General features: G+C 19.3%; 6 protein-coding genes across 8 annotated transcripts; 3 read left to right on the forward strand and 3 right to left on the reverse strand.

Moving 5' to 3' along the window:
• The first annotated feature begins 214 nt into the window (after positions 1-214).
• On the forward strand, positions 215-3576 carry LOC122716976 (sphingomyelin phosphodiesterase 1-like). Its single transcript, XM_043940591.1, has 8 exons — positions 215-351; positions 792-1102; positions 1199-1579; positions 1851-2023; positions 2246-2446; positions 2641-2983; positions 3104-3294; positions 3389-3576. The coding sequence occupies exons 1-8, from the start codon at positions 285-287 to the stop codon at positions 3510-3512; spliced, it is 1791 nt and encodes a 596-aa protein (XP_043796526.1). The 5' UTR covers positions 215-284; the 3' UTR covers positions 3513-3576.
• Positions 3569-5251, reverse strand: LOC122716977 (ubiquinol-cytochrome-c reductase complex assembly factor 1). The gene is made up of 6 exons (XM_043940592.1): positions 5111-5251; positions 4588-4794; positions 4422-4494; positions 4159-4325; positions 3803-3997; positions 3569-3738 (listed from the first exon to the last, which is right to left on the reverse strand). Exons 1-6 carry the CDS (start codon positions 5144-5146, stop codon positions 3667-3669), a joined length of 750 nt encoding a protein of 249 aa, XP_043796527.1. The 5' UTR covers positions 5147-5251; the 3' UTR covers positions 3569-3666.
• Positions 5252-6385: 1134 nt separating this feature from the next.
• LOC122717112 (rab5 GDP/GTP exchange factor) lies at positions 6386-9867 on the forward strand. Of its 2 annotated transcripts, XM_043940858.1 has the most exons (10): positions 6386-6743; positions 7277-7389; positions 7573-7830; positions 7939-8068; positions 8131-8228; positions 8361-8617; positions 8772-8903; positions 8984-9229; positions 9293-9418; positions 9546-9867. In XM_043940858.1, the coding sequence occupies exons 1-10, from the start codon at positions 6565-6567 to the stop codon at positions 9630-9632; spliced, it is 1626 nt and encodes a 541-aa protein (XP_043796793.1). In that variant the 5' UTR covers positions 6386-6564; the 3' UTR covers positions 9633-9867. The 2 variants fall into 2 exon arrangements, with proteins under 2 accessions (XP_043796793.1, XP_043796792.1); XM_043940857.1 differs by having other exon boundaries at positions 6387-6743; positions 9293-9867.
• A 250-nt stretch (positions 9868-10117) lies between these two features.
• LOC122717375 (NADH dehydrogenase (ubiquinone) complex I, assembly factor 6) lies at positions 10118-11569 on the reverse strand. Its single transcript, XM_043941406.1, has 4 exons — positions 11370-11569; positions 10922-11144; positions 10421-10816; positions 10118-10297 (listed from the first exon to the last, which is right to left on the reverse strand). The coding sequence occupies exons 1-4, from the start codon at positions 11498-11500 to the stop codon at positions 10118-10120; spliced, it is 930 nt and encodes a 309-aa protein (XP_043797341.1). The 5' UTR covers positions 11501-11569.
• A 712-nt stretch (positions 11570-12281) lies between these two features.
• On the reverse strand, positions 12282-14019 carry LOC122717374 (guanine nucleotide-binding protein subunit beta-like protein 1). Of its 2 annotated transcripts, none has more exons than XM_043941404.1 (4): positions 13758-14019; positions 13271-13449; positions 12790-13108; positions 12282-12686 (listed from the first exon to the last, which is right to left on the reverse strand). In XM_043941404.1, exons 1-4 carry the CDS (start codon positions 13899-13901, stop codon positions 12384-12386), a joined length of 945 nt encoding a protein of 314 aa, XP_043797339.1. In that variant the 5' UTR covers positions 13902-14019; the 3' UTR covers positions 12282-12383. The 2 variants fall into 2 exon arrangements, with proteins under 2 accessions (XP_043797339.1, XP_043797340.1); XM_043941405.1 differs by having other exon boundaries at positions 13796-13898.
• Positions 14020-14170: 151 nt separating this feature from the next.
• LOC122717373 (sorting nexin-14-like) lies at positions 14171-19845 on the forward strand. The gene is made up of 9 exons (XM_043941403.1): positions 14171-14581; positions 15037-15271; positions 15604-15993; positions 16308-16620; positions 16860-17015; positions 17319-17443; positions 17591-17652; positions 17853-18691; positions 18977-19845. The coding sequence occupies exons 1-9, from the start codon at positions 14460-14462 to the stop codon at positions 19393-19395; spliced, it is 2661 nt and encodes an 886-aa protein (XP_043797338.1). The 5' UTR covers positions 14171-14459; the 3' UTR covers positions 19396-19845.
• Positions 19846-20430: the final 585 nt, after the last annotated feature.

Raw genomic sequence — 20430 nt, forward strand, 5'->3', positions numbered from 1 at the left:
ATATATATATATATATATATATATATATATATATATATATATATATTACTTTTTTAAATATATTAAAACTTTAGATGTAATGTGTAGTATATAAGATTATTTAAATTTTAATTATATTTCTTAATATTGAATGTTTATTTTTAAAATCAGAGAATAATCATTTCAAGAAAATATTGCACCATTTATCAGTAAAAAAATATTCAAACAAGATAAAAAAAAAGGGGGAAACAACGGAAACATTGAATTAAACGTAGTATTGAATTGAATTGAAGTGGAAAAACAAAATGTTCCAACAATTAATTTTGAGTTTATTAATTTTAATTATTAATAGTTCCGCTTTAAATATAGAAGGTGAGATAAAATAATTAATTTAAAGTAAATTATAAAATTAAAAATTAAATGTAAATTAATAAAAATAAATTTAAGAAAATAAAAGTATTTTCATTTTTTAATAAAAATATGTTATATACGATATATGTTATAATTACGAATAATAATAAAACTAATAATATTTTCTAATTGAATAATATTCTAATAAACATATATTGTATTTAAATTAATAAAATATTATTTAAAGAATTATATTTAATTCAATTATAAATATAATATAAATAAAGAATTAAATTTAATGTAATTTATAAATTTTAATTTTCTTTTGCTAATTAAAATTTTTAAGAAAATTATTTTATTTAATTATTATTATTTATTAATTATTATTTTATTTATTTATTATATTAATTATTTTTTTTGAATTGTTTAATAAAAATAATAAAAAATTTATTTATTAACAGATGTAGATATAATTTCATTTTCAAATGAAATTGAATTATGGACAAATTTAAACCATGAAGGAGAATTGTTCAAGAATATGATTAACTTTTTAAAGATTCCCATGGAACTTCAAAACTCTGATTGGAGATCTTTCCCAGCTAATTCAAGTACTAAAATATGTATAATATGTAAAACAATTTTAACAACATTTATAAATTTACGACATAAAGGAATGTCTGAAGAAGATATAAGAAACAATGTAATTAATTTATGTGTGCTTTTAAACATCCAAACAGAAAAAGTATGTAGAGGAGTTATTGAATCAAACTTGGTAATTAAGCTTTATATTTAACTATTTATTTATCATTTTATTTATCAAAATATTTTAATTTTATTTATAGATTATCATAATTTTTTATTTTTGTAGCCTATTATTTTATATATAATAGATTCCAAACCAAATTTAACAGCTAGTACAATTTGTGGTGTTGTCCTGGAATCTAAGTCTTGTCCTTTAAATGATTCTAAATTTGATTGGAATATTGATATTAATAACAATTTTAATATAACAATTACTGAAAATGAAACACAAGAACAAATTAAAATTTTACAAATAACGGATCTGCATTATGATCCTCTCTATGAAGTAAATAGTAATGCAAATTGTGGAGAACCAGTTTGCTGCCGAAAAGATCAAAATAAAACTGATATATCTTCATTTGCTGGATTTTGGGGAGATTATCGATCCTGTGATACTCCATGGCATGCAATTATTGATGCTTTACATCATATGAAGGATACACATCAGGTACCAGAATTATAAATAATTCAATAAAAAAAGATTAATAAAATCCAGACAATGATTAATTAAGCATAAAATTTAAAATTTATTAATTTTTATTTAAAAATTTCATTTTTTTTTATTTTAGTAATTATTTTAGTATTAGTAATTTTTTTTAAATTATTATATTAATATATAGAATATATTGCTCATAAGTTTAGATGTACTTAACAAATTACAAGTACTATAAGATATAGATTTATATTACAATTTAAATGAAATTTATTTTAATTTCTAGGATATAGATTTTATATATTTTACTGGTGATATAATAGATCATGGAGTATGGGAGACATCAAAGGAAGGAAATATTCAAAGTCTTATAAAAATGTATGATTACATTCATAATCTTTTTAACAATACTATAATGTATCCAGTACTTGGAAATCATGAACCACATCCTTTAAATCAGTAAGTTTAGTGAAATTTTAATTTTGAAAAATTGATTTTATTATTAGAAAATAAATTTTTTGCAAATTATATCTTTATAATTGAAAGATATCAATATGTCTTTTATTTTTGATTTTTGAAAAATCTTTTTGGATATTTTTTTTTTAAACATTTGATTTTATATTTTTTAATTTAGTAATTAAACTGAATCATTTGCATATAAAATTTTTAAATTAAATATAGATTTGCACCAAAAAATATAACACAAGATAATTTAACTACAAATTGGCTTTATAAATTAATGGCAAATTTATGGATTGGATATGGTTGGTTACCAGAATCTACACGTTCTACAATACTTCAAGGGGGATATTATACTGTTATCCCAAAAAAAGGATTTAGAATTATAGCCTTAAATAGTAATATTTGTTACTCTTACAATTGGTATGTGAAATAAATATTATGATTTTATAATCATAATAAAATAATAATAGTAATAATTGCTATTAATAATTACTATTAAAAATAAATTTTTTAAAAAATAATTATTAATTTCAAAATTTTATTTTATAATTTATTTTAATTATAATTCATTTTTTATATATATATATTTTTTAATTATTTGTTTATTTATTCAGGTGGCTTTGGTATAATCCAAAAGATCCTGATAATCAACTGCAATGGCTTCTAAATATTCTTTCTGAAGCAGAAAAGAATAATGAATTTGTACATATTTTATCCCATATACCTTTTAATAGTAATAATTGTTTTAAGACATGGAAACGAGAATACTTAAGAATAATTGATAGATTCTCCCATTTAATTAAAGCTGAATTTAATGGACATACTCATAATGATGAAATAGCAATATTTTATAATTCTGATGAACCAAAACATATTGGTTGGAATGGTGGTAGCATAACAGCTTATTCAAAATTGAATCCGAATTATAAAATATATGTAGTGAATTGTAGTAATTATGTAAGTTAATTTTTTATTTATTTATAATAAAAAATAATCTAAACTAAATAAATATAATTATGTAAATGATTATAGACTTATCTTAATTTGGTGTAAGAATATATTAATTCCTTCTTGCAGGCAGTAATTGATTACCAAAATTGGATGTATGATCTCAGTTTTGCCAATAAAAATATCCATGTTAGACCAATCTGGTATAAATCATATTCCTTTAAAAAAGAATATGACCTTATTGATTTATCTGCCAAATCTTTAAGTGATTGGCTCTCTATAGCAGCAAAGAATGAAACATTATTAAACAAATATTATAGGTATGATACAGTTAAAATAAAATATTAAATATAAAATTATATATATTTTATATAATTTGTTTTCATTAATTTATTTATATTATTGTTATTATAGGAATTTTTACAAACAAGCAGAACTTTCATTGCAAGAAAATTGTGATTTAAATTGTAAAAAACAATATTTGTGTCATATAATTGTAGGTTCAGAAACTAAATTATGTAATATTTTAATAAGTTAATTATTATTATTAATTATATTATTAATTATTAAATATAATTGAAATAAAAGATGAAATTTTGATATATAGATTTAATATATTTGTTGCATATAAATTATAACTAGTTAAAATTTACAAATTCATTCAGAAATATTAATAAATTTCACTTGATAATTTACAAATCTACCCATTTTACTATTGATTTTTGGAAAACTTTTTCAGGTGGAATTTTATCAAATTCACTAATCTAAAAGCAAAATAATCATATTATTATATAATATGCCATAAGAAAATAAAAATATTTTCATTACCTGTTTTCTAACATAAATTAAAAGTTTTTCTAGATGTTCTGGATTGTTACATTCTAAAGAAAAAAACCTTCTCCATAATGCACTAGCTAATATTTTATCATCTGACATAATTCCTTCATCATAACCAATTACAGCAGCATTAAACTGATATGTTAATTCCATTAATTGTTCCTTTTTCACTTTTGGAGCAATTGGCTAAAAAAAGAAATAAATATATTTTACACAATAAATTGATTAGTAAAAATTAAAATTAAAATAAAAATAAAATTTAAAATTTAAAATATAAAACTTTTATATGAAATAAATATACTTATATAAATTGTAATTCAATGATAATAAATAATTTAAATACTTACACCAAGTAATTCTACTCTTGCAAGAACATCATGCCACATGGCTTCGACAATATTCTTTACAACTACTTTACCTTTTTCTCCTTCAGCCATAAAACGTACCATTAACATCCAAACATGCAATTCTGTGATTAAAAACCAAGAGAAAAATGTATCTGGCATATTAAAACCTAATAAATAAAAATAATTTAATCATCCAACAATTTATTAAATCTAATTAAATGATGTCAAATTAAATTAATAAAATATTAAAATCAAAAACATACCTTTAAAAAATATTGAATAATTAAGATTTCTAGGAATGTCATCATATAATAAATAGCCTAATCCACTTAAATACTAAAATATAATAAAATATAAATAAATTTGTATTAATGTTTAATATATATTTATTATTTAACATTATAAAATTCATAATATAATTATACTTACATATTTTTGCCTGAAAAGATCAAACCTATGTAATAAATTTTTAAATATTCCACTTGGACTTATTGGTTTAATTAAATTCTTAGATACATTTTTTATATGTACATTTTTATAAAAATGACGAAATTGAGGTTTTATTAAAAAATATATATCACTATTATTGATAAATTTATATTCTGTTATATATTTTAATGTGGACGACAAAGGTATCTTTTATCATAAATATTTTAGAGGCCATACATTAAAAAGAAAAATTAATTTAATTAGATGTTATAAATAAAAAATCATGATAAGAAAATTTACAATAATTATTATACTATAAATATAAAAATAATATATAATATTATTATCATAAATAAAAAAAATAAAATCAATAAAAACATTATAACGTTTATATTTTTTAATATATATCTTTTATATTTATAATCTTTATCTTAAGATAAGATTAAAATTAATAATAATACAAAAATAATTTTTAACTACTAGGTTAATTAAAATCTTTTATTATTTTAAATAAAATATATACCTTTTTAAGAGTTAACATTCTTGTACAATGCATCATTTTGTCATATATATTTTAAATTTTTAACAAAATATAAAAAACATTTAATTCTTTACTTTTTAAATGAGAAAACAAACTAAAACTCTTGTTCTTTTTTAAATAGCGAAAACATTTCTCTTAATAACCTTAATAAAAAGCGCGGCAAAATTTGAAATTATATTTATAATTATATTTTCTATGATTTTACTAAAAAAAATTCTAATTAATATGTCAAAAAAATATTAAAGTAAGCTTTAAAAATGGAATATATGTATGTAAATTATATGTATTAAATAATTTTATAAAATAATAAAAAATTTGTATTTTTTAACATATGTGTTGAAAATTAATATATTTTATTTCAATTTTAAGTCTTAAAAATTATAATTATTATATAGTTTTCAATTACAATGAATAATACGTAAATAATAAATAATGATTAATTATTACTATAAAAAAAAATTCAAAAAAATAAATATTTTATTAAAAATAAAATCAATTTTTATAAAATATTTTATACAAAGTATTAATATATTTTAAGATACTTTTGAAAAGTATTCTAAAAGTCAAAATAAATACAAAAATTGACATATAAAAATATTGGTTCAGATTTATTTATTAAATGATAAGCAATTTAAATTTCTCTTAAATGAAGTAATACATTCTATTTTTATTTCATCTAAAAACAAACTTAATAAACCTCATTTTTATTGTACGAATTTTTGTTTTTTTTTGGTCTTTAAAATTAATTTTCTAAAAATATCATCAATATATATATTTATTCTTTATATAAGGAACGAAAAAGAGAGTGAATCATTTTCAAATTTTGACAGAAATCGATGTTAAATATAATTTTTAAATATTCATTTTTATAATATTCATTCTAAATTATATATTGTTGAATATATATTTATTTATTTTGTTTTATTAAGAACAAATATAAATAAAGAATGAAAATAATGAAAAAAATAAGAATAAAATAAAAATTATAAAATTATTTTACATAATAATAATATTATATAAAATTAATACCATCTCTAGAGTGCCGCAAATGAAATAAAATAAGAAAAACAAATAGTAGAAAAAGATAAAGATAGGATAAAAACTAACACCATCTCTTTTAAAATGTTTTTGGCTCTCTACTTTATCTTGTGTTTAAAAAAAATGTCTTTCAGAAATAGAGCAATTCTTACCCTATCTCTATAATTTGTTATCTTTGTTCATATTTTGTTTTATCTGCAACACTCTAGAGATGGCGCTGATTCATAATTTTTATCTCTATCCTTTTTCATTACTTTCTCTCTTTAATTTACTCTAAAATTTATTCGTTTAAAAGACATCAATATGTGATTAACTTTGTTGTCTTCTTTGCTTAACCTATTGATTAAAGATCAATATTATACACAAAAAAAACTTACGAACTTAAAAATTTTTTTAAAATGTATTCAACAAAAACACCCACTTTAAGAATTGATGAAGCTGATCTTAAATGTAAAAATGGTTGTGGATTTTATGGAAATGCCGAATGGGAAGGTTATTGCAGTAAATGTTATAGAGAGTATTTACAAAAGCAAAGATCACAAACAGAATGTAATATTCATGGACAGGGATATGATTTGTATGTCTATTGATTATAATTTATTTTTAATTTATAATTTATAATATAATTTATATTAAATTAGTTACAATTAAAAATTTTTAAAATTTTTAATTCAATATATTTTAAATCTTAAATATAAAATATTTCAGAAAAATGATTTTTCTAAAGAATTGTACATTATAATAATAATTATGTTATAATAATTTAATATAGTTATTATAATATTTAATTTACATTTTCTATTCAATTATTTACTCAAAATAAAATAATTATATTTTTTTATGGAAGATCTTTGTACATAAAAATAATTAGAAATTATACATTTGGATTTTTTTTTTACATTTATTCCTTATATTTTTCTTACTATATATTATTATATTTATTTTTAAAAATTAGTTATTTAGGAAAATTTTCATATATAATAAAAAATATTTTATTTATATAAAAGGAAAATGATATATTTATAAATTTTAATTATTTACACTATTATTTTGATTAATAATTATTATTATTATTGTTATTAGTGATAAATAATATTATAAATGTTTCAGTGCTTCTTCAAATAAAAATACAATTAGTGCTCATCAAAAATATGAAGAAAAAAAAGTACAAGAAAAAAAGTATAAATTATTAAATATATCTTTTCGTAAACCAGTTACAAAAGGTAGATTTGTCTTACCTTATTACCTCTTACTTAATATTTATTTTTGTATATAATTTTTTTTAATTGATATTAAAAGATATACTTCAAATTATTATTTATATTTTTCTATAAATATTTATTATTTATATTCTTATCCTTATTTTATATTCTTTATTATTCTAAAAATTTTGTTTTTTTTTAAAGTACAGGGATATCAGGAATTACTTTATGAATTAACAAAAGATAATCCTGACCTTGAAAAAGTAAAAACAGATAATCGTGACTTAATAGCTATGATTGCTAAAACACCAGTAGAAAGAGATGTTAAGAAATGTATGCATTCATTTATTGTTGAAATACTTCAGAATAAAGATATTAAAAGAATAGAAGAACTTTCAGAGATTACACAAAATTTTTATCAAGTATTTGCTAAACGTTTAGAAAATAGTGTTAAATATGCAGGTATTTTAAAAATAAATTTAAAGTAAAATAATTTGAAAATATAAAATAATTTAACGAATTTTTTAAAGAAATTTAAGTAAAACAAATATTTTAAATTTATTATTTCAGATATAACTCCAGAAATCAAAGAAAAATTATTGGATTATGTAGAAAGATATACAATGACTTTACTTTACAGAATTCTTTTTTGTCCACCTTTTACAAGTGATGAAGAAAAAGATTTAGCAATACAAAAAAGGTTTATCTTATTTATAAATTACAGATAAAATTTCAAATTTATATATAAATATAATGTTACAGAATCAGACAATTGAATTGGGTTAGTGGAAAAAATCTGGAATGTCGAATACATGAAACCAGTTCTGAAGTTAGAGAACTTGTTTATACTTCCATAACAGGTTTGTTTTTAAAAAATTCAATAATATACAATTTTTTCAATTATATATTAAGTTAATTATATAATAAGTTAGCAATTATTAACTAAATATATATTAATTATATAAAGACAATTTAATTTTAATTTATTGTAGATTTATTAAATATGGATTCTGCAAAAGCTCCACAAGAAAAACTTTCTTGTGTTATTTATTGTTGCCGAAATATATTTTTAATGTTACAACAATCTGTTGGTGGACCTGCATCTGCAGATGAATTTCTTCCTGCCTTAATTTTTATTGTTTTAAAAGCTAATCCTGCTCGTCTTAAAAGTAACATCAATTTTATTACTAGGTTTTGTAATGCAAGCAGATTGATGACAGGAGAAGGAGGATATTATTTTACAAATTTGGTAATATTTATTGGAATATTTAATTATCAAAATAATTAATTAAAAATATTATAGAACATTATTTTATAATAAAAAAAAAAACAAAAATTTTATACAAAATTTAAATTAATTTAAAAAAATAGGATATTTAAAAAAAACATAATAAATATTGTAGTGTTGTGCAGTATCTTTTATTGAAAATTTAACAGCTGAATCATTGAATATGGATGAAAAAGATTTTAATGCTTATATGTCTGGAGAACGTGTACCTGCTAATACATGGGAATCTGCTTTAATGATATGTGAAGTATATATTATATCTTCCTTTAATAATTTTGAATGAATAATTCAATATCTTTTATATAATTTATTTTATTATATATATAGAGTTTGCATTTAATGTGTGAAGATATAACACTCCTTAATGAAATGAAAGCCAAAACTACAGAAATAATGAACGAAACATTAAGTTTAAAAGAAAAAATATTACAATTTCAAGAAGAAATGAAATCAGAAGTACAGACAGTTTTGGACAGAACTCCATTATTAATTACACACAGTCAGAGATTGCCTACTAATTTAGATTGCGAAGATATTGAAAGCTATCAATTACCACCTCCAATTATTCCACAAGTAAGTAATTTTTTCAAATTAATAAATGCTCTATAAGAATTTACATGTAACAATTAATTGCAGGTTTGTCCTACTACAATTAGTAATTCTACACCACTAAATGATATAAAAACTTCTTTAATAGAAGATTGTATTACACCATCTCCTACTTTTGATTTTCCATCTTTCATTGGTGATGACAGTTTTGATGTAAGCAAAGCAGAAGATGAAACTAGTCTTATAAGTTTAGATACACAAAGTGATTTTGATACACAACAAGAAAAATCTACAAATGATTTATTAGTATCTACCCATTTAAATTTACCATGTTCTACAGAATCAGAACAAGAAGATTATCATGGATTCACAGTTCAAGGTTCAAATATACCTACAATTCCTTGTAGTACTGGAGACTTATCTTTAAATACTACAGAAATGGATTGTGATAATTATACAAATTATTTTCGTAATGTTTAAAAAATGTAAAGTCACATTTTAGTTAAAAGTCTTAAAAAAATGCTTAGTTTCTATAAACAAATTCATACAATATTATTAAATAAAACATGTTAAAATATGATAATAAGTTATTGAAATAAATTATTTAAATTATTTTAATTTTTTGAATTTCTTTTAATAAAGCATGAAGTAATTTTAACTTTTATTGAAAGTTTTTATATTATACACATCTATCTTAATAATTAATTAATAACTAAATATCACAAAAGCAGATCACAAAATAATAATTTGAAAAATTTATATATTAATGAAATTATAATATTTAATTTTATTATTATATATATGATTATTATTTTTTATAATTTTATAATATTTTAATTAAGATTAAGATAATTTAAATTACTAACTAATTATTAAAACTAAATTTATGTAATAAATATTTATAAATCAAGTTTAATATGTGTAACTTTTCCAATATAAGTACAAAGGAAGTAAATGATCCTTTTTCTGTAATTTTATATCAAAGATATTAAAATCTACTCTTCTCAATTCATTTAAATATTTTTGAAGACAAATTATTGGTAAAAAAATTAAATGTGCTTCTTTCTCCACTTTATGTTTAAGAGAAATTGTCTAAAAAGAACAAAAGTTTTTATATTAAAATATACATAAAGTAAAAATATAAAATATTATTTTTCTTACTTTTTCATTTTTTAATTTATTTTTATTATAGTTTTATTTCTAATATATACTTACAGCATCTAAATGTAATTTTCCATAAGAAGCTATATCATATATAACATTTTGAAGATCTTTACTTGATTGACCTTGTAATACAGCTTCTGTAGATACATTATGTTTCATTAATATATCTTGTGGCAACATATTTACTCTTTTACTAGCATTATATGGAACTGATCGAATTAAATTCACAATGCCATGAGCCTTGCCCATATGACTTGCAGCATGATCAGCATCAATATTAGTCACACCATATGCTTGTAATAAAAGATAATAAATGGAAGAACTACTATATTCTGTATATTTTTCTATTGCACTTATATCATTAAATGAATAATCTTTAAGTTTTTCAAGTCTTATATCAATGAGACGTTTGAAATAATGTTTAGAAAGAGAATATTTCTGTAAAATCTGTAAAAATTTTTTTTAAAACTATCATAATTTTTAATAAATAAAGAATTATAATTGATATTAAAATTTGATATAATATTTGATATATAAAATGAATAATCATACTGTATGTAATGCCAACATAACAGGACTTCTTGGAGGATTTCCTTTATACGTATTATTTAATGCATCTATCCAAAATTTTAATCTCATTTTTCCTATTTCGTAATCATGCACTTGGTCTTTTATTTGAGCTATTTCAACATTAAATGCACGGATTACAAATGCAGCTGCTTTATTTTTATGTGATAATAGTAATGTACATAAATAATTTTCATAATCATGATTTCTGAAAAATATTAAAATATTAAGAAATAAAAATTTATTTATATCTTTTTTAAAAAATTTTTTACTTATTTATTAGAAAAAACCTAAATTTTTTCAATATTCATAAACCATAATTAAATATGTTTTTACTTATTTAATTATTAATTTTTACATATGAAACAATATTAAAAATAATATATATATAGAATAACCACACATATACTTGTTATCAATAATTATAAAGTACCTAACTAATTCCAAACAATATTCAACTGGCGTTTGTTTTCTAATCACACTTGAATATTTTAAAATTTGTAATGATACATTTTGTTTTAAACAAAAATTTCTATTCAAAATTGATATTTGTGTAATAAACATGTTGAACAAATATACTATGTTAGATAAAATTTAAATAACAATATTTAATATTTAATATAGCAAAAATAAGTAAATAATAATTATCAATCATTAATAATTAAATATAACATAATAATTATTATAACAGTAGTATTAAGATTAAGATATAATAATATATCTTAGAATATACTATAAATTCTAATTAATATTGTTTGAATTTCATTATATTATATTATAATTAAAATAAATCATTATATTACATCTATTTATGTATAAATTTTAATAAAATATAATAATTTAAGATAAATAATATAAGCGATTATTGGAAATAAACACATTCGAAACATTAACCTCTATAAATAGCTTAAATACCAATAAGTTGCAAATTTATAATAAATAATTAAATTATTAAATTAAAATAATTTTCAATGATTGTATCATTATAAAAAATTTTATAATTTATATTTTTTAAATTATACATCTACTTAGAAAAAATTTAAAAAAAATATTATTACTTCTACTTTTTAAATTTTTGTTTCTATATAATTGTATTCTATATAATTCTAAACATAATTTTAATAATTTTATATTCTTAATTTTTATTTAAATAGAATTTCAATTAAAAAACAAAAACTAATATACAAATATAATATACATTAATATATATATATTTTAATAACTTTTTAATTATATGTTTTATATATGATATTAAATACATAATTTATTAATAAAAAATTAATATTTACACGAATTGAAGTACAATAAAATATTATATAATTTCATATATATTGTATGAAATTATTTCATATAATTTGATTACACTTTTATACAGATTAATAGATAATTTTTAATTAGTTGAAAAAATCATTATTTAAATTATTTAATAGCTTTTCATTAATAAAGTTTAATTATAAATATCCCATAATGCAATATATCCATCTTTTGCAGCTGTAGCCATTATACATTTGTTATCATATACTTTTATTCCTTGTATAGAATAATTAATATCTTGTACAGTATCTTTATGTTGAGTTAAAACAGCTAATGGTTTTAAACTTTTCCAAGAAAATATTCTAACTCGACTATCCCATCCACCAACAGCCATAATTTTAGCATCAGGTCTAATTGTTATTATAGAAGTACCAGGATTTGTTATAGTTATCTTATTTTTATTATTTAATAAATGATTAACTGATAATGTAAATATCTAAAAATTAAAAATTTATATCATTATATGTAAATTTATATCAGTTCTAATTTTTAATTAATTCATTTTTTATATTCATTTTATATTTATTTTTAATTTTTACCTGTAAATTGTCAGAAGGACCAGCAATAACTCCTTTCATTAAAGTAGTATCAAAATCTAAAGTCATTGGACATGTTTCTACAGTTAAAGAATTTAATATTTTATTTTGTCGAACATCCCATAGGATTAATTTTCCTACTTCATAAGCAATTAAAACTAATTTTTCATTTTTTAGTGGTTTAATAGCCATTACTTCTCCTAAATTTTGAAAATTTGAAGTATTCAATTTCAATTCTATATTAAAAGTAATTGAAGATAAAATTCCAACAGTGGATTCTTTAAGTGGTATAAATATTTCATTATCAGAAAATACTTGAAACCTGTTGTGAATATATTAAATTAATATCAATTAAATTAACAAAAATCAATAAAAAATTTTAATATAATTTATTTTATTTAAGAAATAATTCTATTAAAAAAATTTAGTTAGTTTTTTACAAGACTATTAAAGATTTTACATATATGTATATATACATATATACCTGCAATAATGATAAAAATCTATATTCATTGATTTATGTATGATCCACTGAGCTTCTGTTTTCTTATATACTTTTAATAAACCAGATTTATGTTGTACAAATAAGTTGCCATTGTTTAAATTTTGTAAATTTAAGCAAGAATCCTGATTTGATGTAATTTGATATAATTCTCTATTTGTCTTTAATATAAAAAAATTATAAATAATTATAATTTTAATAATTATAAAATTATTTAAAAAATTATATTATATATATGTTATATAATATTATTATATATATTATAATATATATATTATATATATTATAATATTATTATATATATTATAATATACATATTATATATATATTATAATATATATTATATATATATATTATTATTATTATTATTTGAATTATTTACATAATTCAAACTTTTATATATTTTATTTTATTCTATAATATTGATATTTGAAAATTACTTGATAAAAATATAAAGTGTTCTATTTACATTTAAATCCCAAACATGGATATTGCCTTTAGCAGTACCTGCATAAAGATGTTCTATGTTGGAAGTTACTTGAAAAAGAATACAATTTACAGAACCCATGTTACCACGAAAGATATATTTTGGATCCGGAGGAAATATTGCCATTGAAATAAGTTTTATATGATTATATTTATTATTATAAAATTTCTAATATGATATAAATCAAGATTTTAATCATAAATTTGTTAAGATGTATTTAAAAATATAAAAATTTATTAATAATTTTTAAATAAGAATATTTTTAAAAAATAAATAATATACAAATAAATTTAAGTAAGTCTTAAATTAAAATGAATTCTTATAAAAACAAGGAGATAAAAGTTTTGACTTAAATTTTTGACCTTTTGAAATGAAAATTACTATCAGTTTTAATTTTTAACTATATATCACATTAATATTAGGTTATAAAATTAATATATACTTTAAAGAGACAAAATTATATTAGTTATCAAAATATAAAACGATTTTTAATTCTGCGTTTCGATATACGTTAAGTAACTATAGGTATACATATCTCCATTGTTCAATACTAATATCATATGTTATCCTGTGAAACCATCTTTGAAACCTTGTGTCATATTTTAGTTATTTGAATGTTATGCGAAGATAATATGATAACGATGTTTTACTCTAATTATAATAAAAAGATTTGTTAATAAAGAAATGGCATTTATATCTACTGATAAAATACAAGATTTTTATAATATAATAATTACTATATGTAATGTAATAATTCCAGCGACTGTTTTTATACTGATTGCGTTTGTTTTAATTGTATTCGAAAGGTATGTAATTGATATACCTTTATTTTATAGTATATATTTTCAAATTATTGTATTATTATTATATTATTTAATCTTAATGATATTTTTATTTTCATTTTATTATTTTGTAATTAGGTTATCTAATACTTCTATTTTTATTATTTCGCTTTTTATTAACAAAAATAATAAAATAATAAATAATAAAAATATTTTTTCTGTAATTTTTTTCTGTAATTATTAGTAAGTTTTTGAATTTTTATTAAAATTTATGTAGTTATAAGAATAAATTAAAATGTTCTAAATTATATGAATTTTTTTTACAATCGCTATATTCTATTGTATAATTAATATATATAATTAATATATATTACATATATTTATATATTAAACGTAATATTTAACATAAAAAATCTTCGTTTATTTTTTAGATAAAAATAAAAAAATAAATAATTTTATTATTTATTAAAAAATTTCAGCATTATTTGGGTACTTATTATATGTTGTCTCTATATAACAAGTATCTTTTATGGACTTGTTATATTAGAGTACTTAGGTGTGGATTTGAATGCATTAAGTGATACTTTTAAACCAACTTATGAAATTAAAGATCCATGCAGTGTTTGCAGTAATAACAGTTGCAAGAGGCATAAATTGTTACCACATTCAACTAAAGTCAAAATTCCCAAAGATTTTGATCATGCTTTGGAACAAGTAATTATCCTATGTTTATATCATATAGATTTTATATCTCAATGTAAAATAATATTATTATAATATTATTATATATAATAATAATAATAATAATAATAATAATAATAATAATAATAATATTTTTATTCTATTTGTTTTATTTTTGTAAAAGCTAATTTTAAGAAGAAATAAAAAAATATTTCATTTATTGTAATTAAATGATGAAAAAAATATTATATATATATTTTATTATATTTTTTATTTTATTATATATATATATATATATATTTGTATTTATTTTTAAAATTCTTTCGAATCTAATATAAAAATTAATATATTATTTTCTTTTACAGCTTTTGGAAGATTTATTACAGAAATATGTTTGCGCATGGTATTCGAATTTTTCAACGAACGAAGCATTCGTACAGCAACTTCGTTTGGCAACAGCTACAGCAACGAAAAATATTACAGTCCGATTGCTTCGCACAGACGTCCCTAATGTCGTCTTTTATCACTTAATACCCTTAATATTGCAACATGCTCAAAATTGGAAAACACTGCGCACGAAAGTGAAAGATGTATCGGACATCTCTTCCTTTGGAAATCAATTAATCGATCATTTCGGTTGTGAAATACATCCAGCTAGTTATTCACGTAAAGCAGAGTTAAATTATCTCAGAGGAATAGTAACTGCAATTATACCACATTTATTGCCAGCTATTCATGTATCTATTAACAATAAAGTAAGTCTTGATAGAATTCATGAAAAGAATCAAATTTTCAATTATTTTATACTATATGTTTAGTTTTATATGTTTAGTTTAGTTTTGTTATATTATTTATTATAACTTAATTAATTTTTCTTAATTCCAAGATCAATAATTAATTAATTATTAAAATAATAGGAAGACATCTTTTTAAATAATTTATTAATTTAGCTTTATAAGGAATTAAAGACTAATTAAAATGAAATTTACTATATTACCTGGGGACTTCTTATCCAATTCAATATAGTTAACATAATTAAAAATTTCATAATTTTTTATTATGTTTTTAGGTTATACTTCGTGAAATTTTAGCTAATTGGATTTTGTTGCCAGCAATAGATGCTATTGCTGATCCAGATAACATAAATGCATTAATAACTTTAGCTACTCATCATGAAAATTCAATGTATAATTATATGGATATGATTAATGTGCCAATGTTGCAATGTTGGGTGACAATACCATTGATATCTAAAGTTATGCAGAATAATTTGAAACCTTCATTGGATGAAATTTTGAATGATCCTCGATTATTATATATGTTTATGCAACACATTAAAGAAACTGGACCCATGAATCTTTTTCAATTCTGTTTAGATATTGGTAAATATATATAAAATTTTTATATATTAGTTTAATAGTAATTTTTATGATATAGTTAGTATAATAGTAATTTTTAAAATTAAATTTTCTGGAATTAGAATTTTGAATTTAAATTAAACATATTTATAACATAAATTTTAAATCAGTAAATTTCTAATAATTTTAAATTTCTAATAAATTTAAAATTAATATTATTGCATATAGATTAAAATTTGAAAAGTTCTGACATATATTTTCAGATGACTTGAGTAAGCGTATGTTAAATCCAGATATGAGTTTGAATGCAGAAAATAGTTTGTATACAGATATTCAAAATATGTATGCAACATACTTAGATCCTGAAGGTCCAGAATATTTACATTTACCAGAAGATATATCGATAGGGATAAGACAAAGTAAGTATTTTTTTAAAATTCCAATAATAAGTATTAAAATTTTTAGAAGTTTTTAATTTATTACATATAATTTTTATATATTTTTTATTATATTTATTTATATTTTTTATATTTTTTATTATTATATTTAATTTTTATATATTAATTATTTATATAATTTTTATATGAAACTTTTTATATAAATAATTTACAAGTTATTTCATATTGTTAAATTACATAAATCACTTTGTGATATTTGAATATATATTAATATATTAATGTACAAGAATATAATTGTATTATATGTATTAATATTATTCTTAGTTTTAGAAAAAGGTTCAAAAAAGATTCAGGAAATGAGGACTTCACGACCATTTTATCAAGCACATCAGGAGGCACATGCTTTATTAGAATCTACTTGTTTACCATCTTTCCATCATAGTTATCAAGTAAGGAATAGTTGTATGTTTTTATTTTATATTTATTTAATAAATATATATATATTTAATTATATAATTATATATTAATAATCTTTAATAATATAATATGATAAAATTTAATAATATTATATAATTATTTTTTATGTAATATTACAGTTATATGATTTATTATGTGGACAAGCAGTTCCAAGTCGAATAAAACAAATACCATATACAAGGTAATTTTTTAATATTTTTTAATATTAATTATTTATATTATTAAAACAAATAGTTATTAATTATTATAAAATCATAAAATAGCCAAAAACTTACAATTTTTAACATTTTTATAAACTAATCATAATGAATTATATGGTTAAATGAATTAGTACTAATTTTTCTAAGAGATATTTTAAAATATATATAATTTTTATTTAAGTGTTACTAGTGGATCTACAAACATATCTTCAAAGATAGGGAATCATTTTCCAAAGATCGATGGTGTATTAAGATCGTCTACAATAGATGGAATGCCCTATCAAGATATATATCAAGGTGAAGAAATAGATTATCCTTCTCGTCCTTACAATGAAATCAAGTATTCGGATGATAGTTTTCACAGGGATTTAACAACATGGCGAATTAGTATTCCACATATTGAAACTGGAGATAATCAAACTTTGTACGTGATAGCTGTACATAACATTGCCGAAGGAAAATCTTGGACAGTTTTACGTCGCGATCAAGATTTTTATGTTTTACGAACACGATTAACTGAGTTTCATGGAGATAAAGAATTGAGTGATTCACCATTACCTTCGAGAAAGAATCCACATTCATCTTGTGCTATTAATAGACAACGCTATGAAGATTTTTTGGAAAAATTATTATCAAAGCCAGTGCTTAGAAGTAGTGAATTATTATATAATTTTTTGACTGTGCCAAATTTAAAACCTTACTTTACAAATTATAGCACACCGGATATTGGCATATTATATCAAAATATGGCATATAAATTACGAAAAGAGAAAGGACAACATTTAGATAAATTTATGTCAGTGTTTTTAGCTTCCACTAATATCAAAAATGATTACACGGATATTGGAATTGAACCATCAAGCGATTCAACAATAAATGAAACAGAGAAAAAAGGACATCGTGATTTATTATTCGGAATATTCGGAAACAATCTTAATTTAGATCTTAATTTTCGGATTTTATCTTCTTCATTGGAACGATCTCATATTAAGAGTCAATCTTTCCGTGTTGTAGATGCTGGTAAGTTTCTTTTTTTTTATTTTTCTTTTTAAATTAATGTTTTATATTATTATTATGCTTTTCTTTTATTTGAAATTAAAAAAAATCTTATTTTTATCTCAGTGAATAAATATAAAATAATGATTAAAACAAGAATACACAAAATGAATATAGATACAAATAAAAAATAAATTATTAATAGAATATAATATACAACATATATAATCAACATATTTTAAAATAATTTTAATTTATTTATTTTATAAATAATTTCTAATTATAAATATTCAATTATTATTTTTTTAGTGATCAGGTTATTGAATGTGCCATCAATAATTTCACGAATTTTCTGGATATTTATTTCATCATCACAATCAGCAAAGATGGATCCATATGCCAATATTCTACTCTATAATGTGTTAGCAAAACTTTTAAACAGTGGCCGTGCAGCTACTGTGGTAAAACTTTTGCATGCAAAAGTAATGGATGATAAAAATCATACAAAGGATTCATCTTTTCAAATTAATCGTCGAAATTATTATGAAACAGCAAAAAAAGGATTGTATGGTTTGTTACCTTATTGGTTAATGGGATTTTATAAACCATGGATTGAAATAATGGATTTCATTTTGGATTCATTACAAAATGCACCTTTCAATAAACATCTAGCATATGTTTTATTAGATCAGATTTTAATAAATATATTTCCTGAACTTACAGTTTGACTTGCATACAAAATGAAATATATATACGTATACTAGATAGAAAGTAAAATAATAAATTAAAACATTAAATGGCAATATCCATTAACATCCAACTGCTATTATGAAATCTAAGTAAAGGAATAGAAGAAATAAAGTAGTAAATTCTTAAATTTTTTTATAATTATCATGATTAAAGATAGAATAATATAAATTAATTAAAAAAAAATTACAAATGAAAAATTGCAATAAAAAAATGTTGGATTTCAATGGATTAGATCTTTATTATCTCTTGATTGATAATAATTATCATATTATTAATAATTAATCTGTTAAATAAAACGCGTATATACTAAAGAGACAAGAAAAAATAAAAGTTTATATCATATTGACTTGAACAAAGTTCAAAATCTCCAAAAATATATCTAATTAGCTTTAAAACATATAAACATTACAAATAGATTTTGTGACTGTGATATATGTCTTTACAATTAAAAATAGTGTACATTAAAATATGTTCGATTATGTTTTTCTTTAAAAAAAATTTTTAAAGATTATATGATGATGAATTAATTAAATAATTTTTTAAATAAATAATTATATTGTAAATATGTGCCATATTCTTAAAATATTTAATGTAGAAATATTTATATGTAGAAATTTATATAATATTTAAATATGACTTGAAAAGTATATACTCTTTTTCTATGTAACTTATTACTAATTGTATAATAGATAAAATTAATAAAATAGATTTCTTGTCATTCCTAACATTTGGAATATCAAGTAGTTTGCAATAAAAATTGTTGTCTTCTTTTCTTCTATTAATTTTGTCTTTTATTTAATTGTAAAGATAATTGTAAGGAATTATTTTATAATAATTCTTTAAATGAATATTAAATACATTATGACATACATTGAACATAATTACTGATTTGTTTTTGATTGTTTAAAATCTTTAAAATCTAAATTTACAATGAAATTTTATATTTAAATCAATTTTAAATTTGTTTTTTTATAATAGCAATTTTAATATATTTAGTGAACAAATTATAATAA

Source organism: Apis laboriosa, unplaced genomic scaffold, assembly GCF_014066325.1.
Source record: "Apis laboriosa isolate Shangri-la unplaced genomic scaffold, ASM1406632v1 scaffold4_cov146, whole genome shotgun sequence".
NCBI classification, from domain to species: domain Eukaryota; kingdom Metazoa; phylum Arthropoda; class Insecta; order Hymenoptera; family Apidae; genus Apis; species Apis laboriosa.

Coding starts and splice junctions, on each gene's coding strand:
- LOC122716976 (XM_043940591.1), top strand. CDS start 285: ATGTTCCAACAATTAATTTTGAGTTTATTAATTTTAATTATTAATAGT. Junction 1,580..1,850: donor ATATGAAGGATACACATCAG/GTACCAGAATTA, acceptor TTTAATTTCTAG/GATATAGATTTTATATATTT. Junction 2,447..2,640: donor ATTTGTTACTCTTACAATTG/GTATGTGAAATA, acceptor TTATTTATTCAG/GTGGCTTTGGTATAATCCAA.
- LOC122716977 (XM_043940592.1), bottom strand. CDS start 5,146: ATGATGCATTGTACAAGAATGTTAACTCTTAAAAAG. Junction 4,326..4,421: donor TTATTCAATATTTTTTAAAG/GTATGTTTTTGA, acceptor TTTATTTATTAG/GTTTTAATATGCCAGATACA. Junction 3,998..4,158: donor CAAGAGTAGAATTACTTGGT/GTAAGTATTTAA, acceptor TTCTTTTTTTAG/CCAATTGCTCCAAAAGTGAA.
- LOC122717112 (XM_043940857.1), top strand. CDS start 6,565: ATGTATTCAACAAAAACACCCACTTTAAGAATTGATGAAGCTGATCTT. Junction 8,069..8,130: donor GATTTAGCAATACAAAAAAG/GTTTATCTTATT, acceptor ATAATGTTACAG/AATCAGACAATTGAATTGGG. Junction 8,618..8,771: donor GATATTATTTTACAAATTTG/GTAATATTTATT, acceptor TAAATATTGTAG/TGTTGTGCAGTATCTTTTAT.
- LOC122717375 (XM_043941406.1), bottom strand. CDS start 11,500: ATGTTTATTACACAAATATCAATTTTGAATAGAAATTTTTGTTTAAAA. Junction 11,145..11,369: donor TATTGTTTGGAATTAGTTAG/GTACTTTATAAT, acceptor AATATTTTTCAG/AAATCATGATTATGAAAATT. Junction 10,298..10,420: donor GAAAATTACATTTAGATGCT/GTAAGTATATAT, acceptor TGTTCTTTTTAG/ACAATTTCTCTTAAACATAA.
- LOC122717374 (XM_043941404.1), bottom strand. CDS start 13,901: ATGGCAATATTTCCTCCGGATCCAAAATATATCTTTCGTGGTAACATG. Junction 13,450..13,757: donor TCCATGTTTGGGATTTAAAT/GTAAATAGAACA, acceptor TTTATATTAAAG/ACAAATAGAGAATTATATCA. Junction 12,687..12,789: donor GTCCTTCTGACAATTTACAG/GTAAAAATTAAA, acceptor TTTAATTTTTAG/ATATTTACATTATCAGTTAA.
- LOC122717373 (XM_043941403.1), top strand. CDS start 14,460: ATGGCATTTATATCTACTGATAAAATACAAGATTTTTATAATATAATA. Junction 16,621..16,859: donor TCAATTCTGTTTAGATATTG/GTAAATATATAT, acceptor ATATATTTTCAG/ATGACTTGAGTAAGCGTATG. Junction 17,444..17,590: donor CTTTCCATCATAGTTATCAA/GTAAGGAATAGT, acceptor GTAATATTACAG/TTATATGATTTATTATGTGG.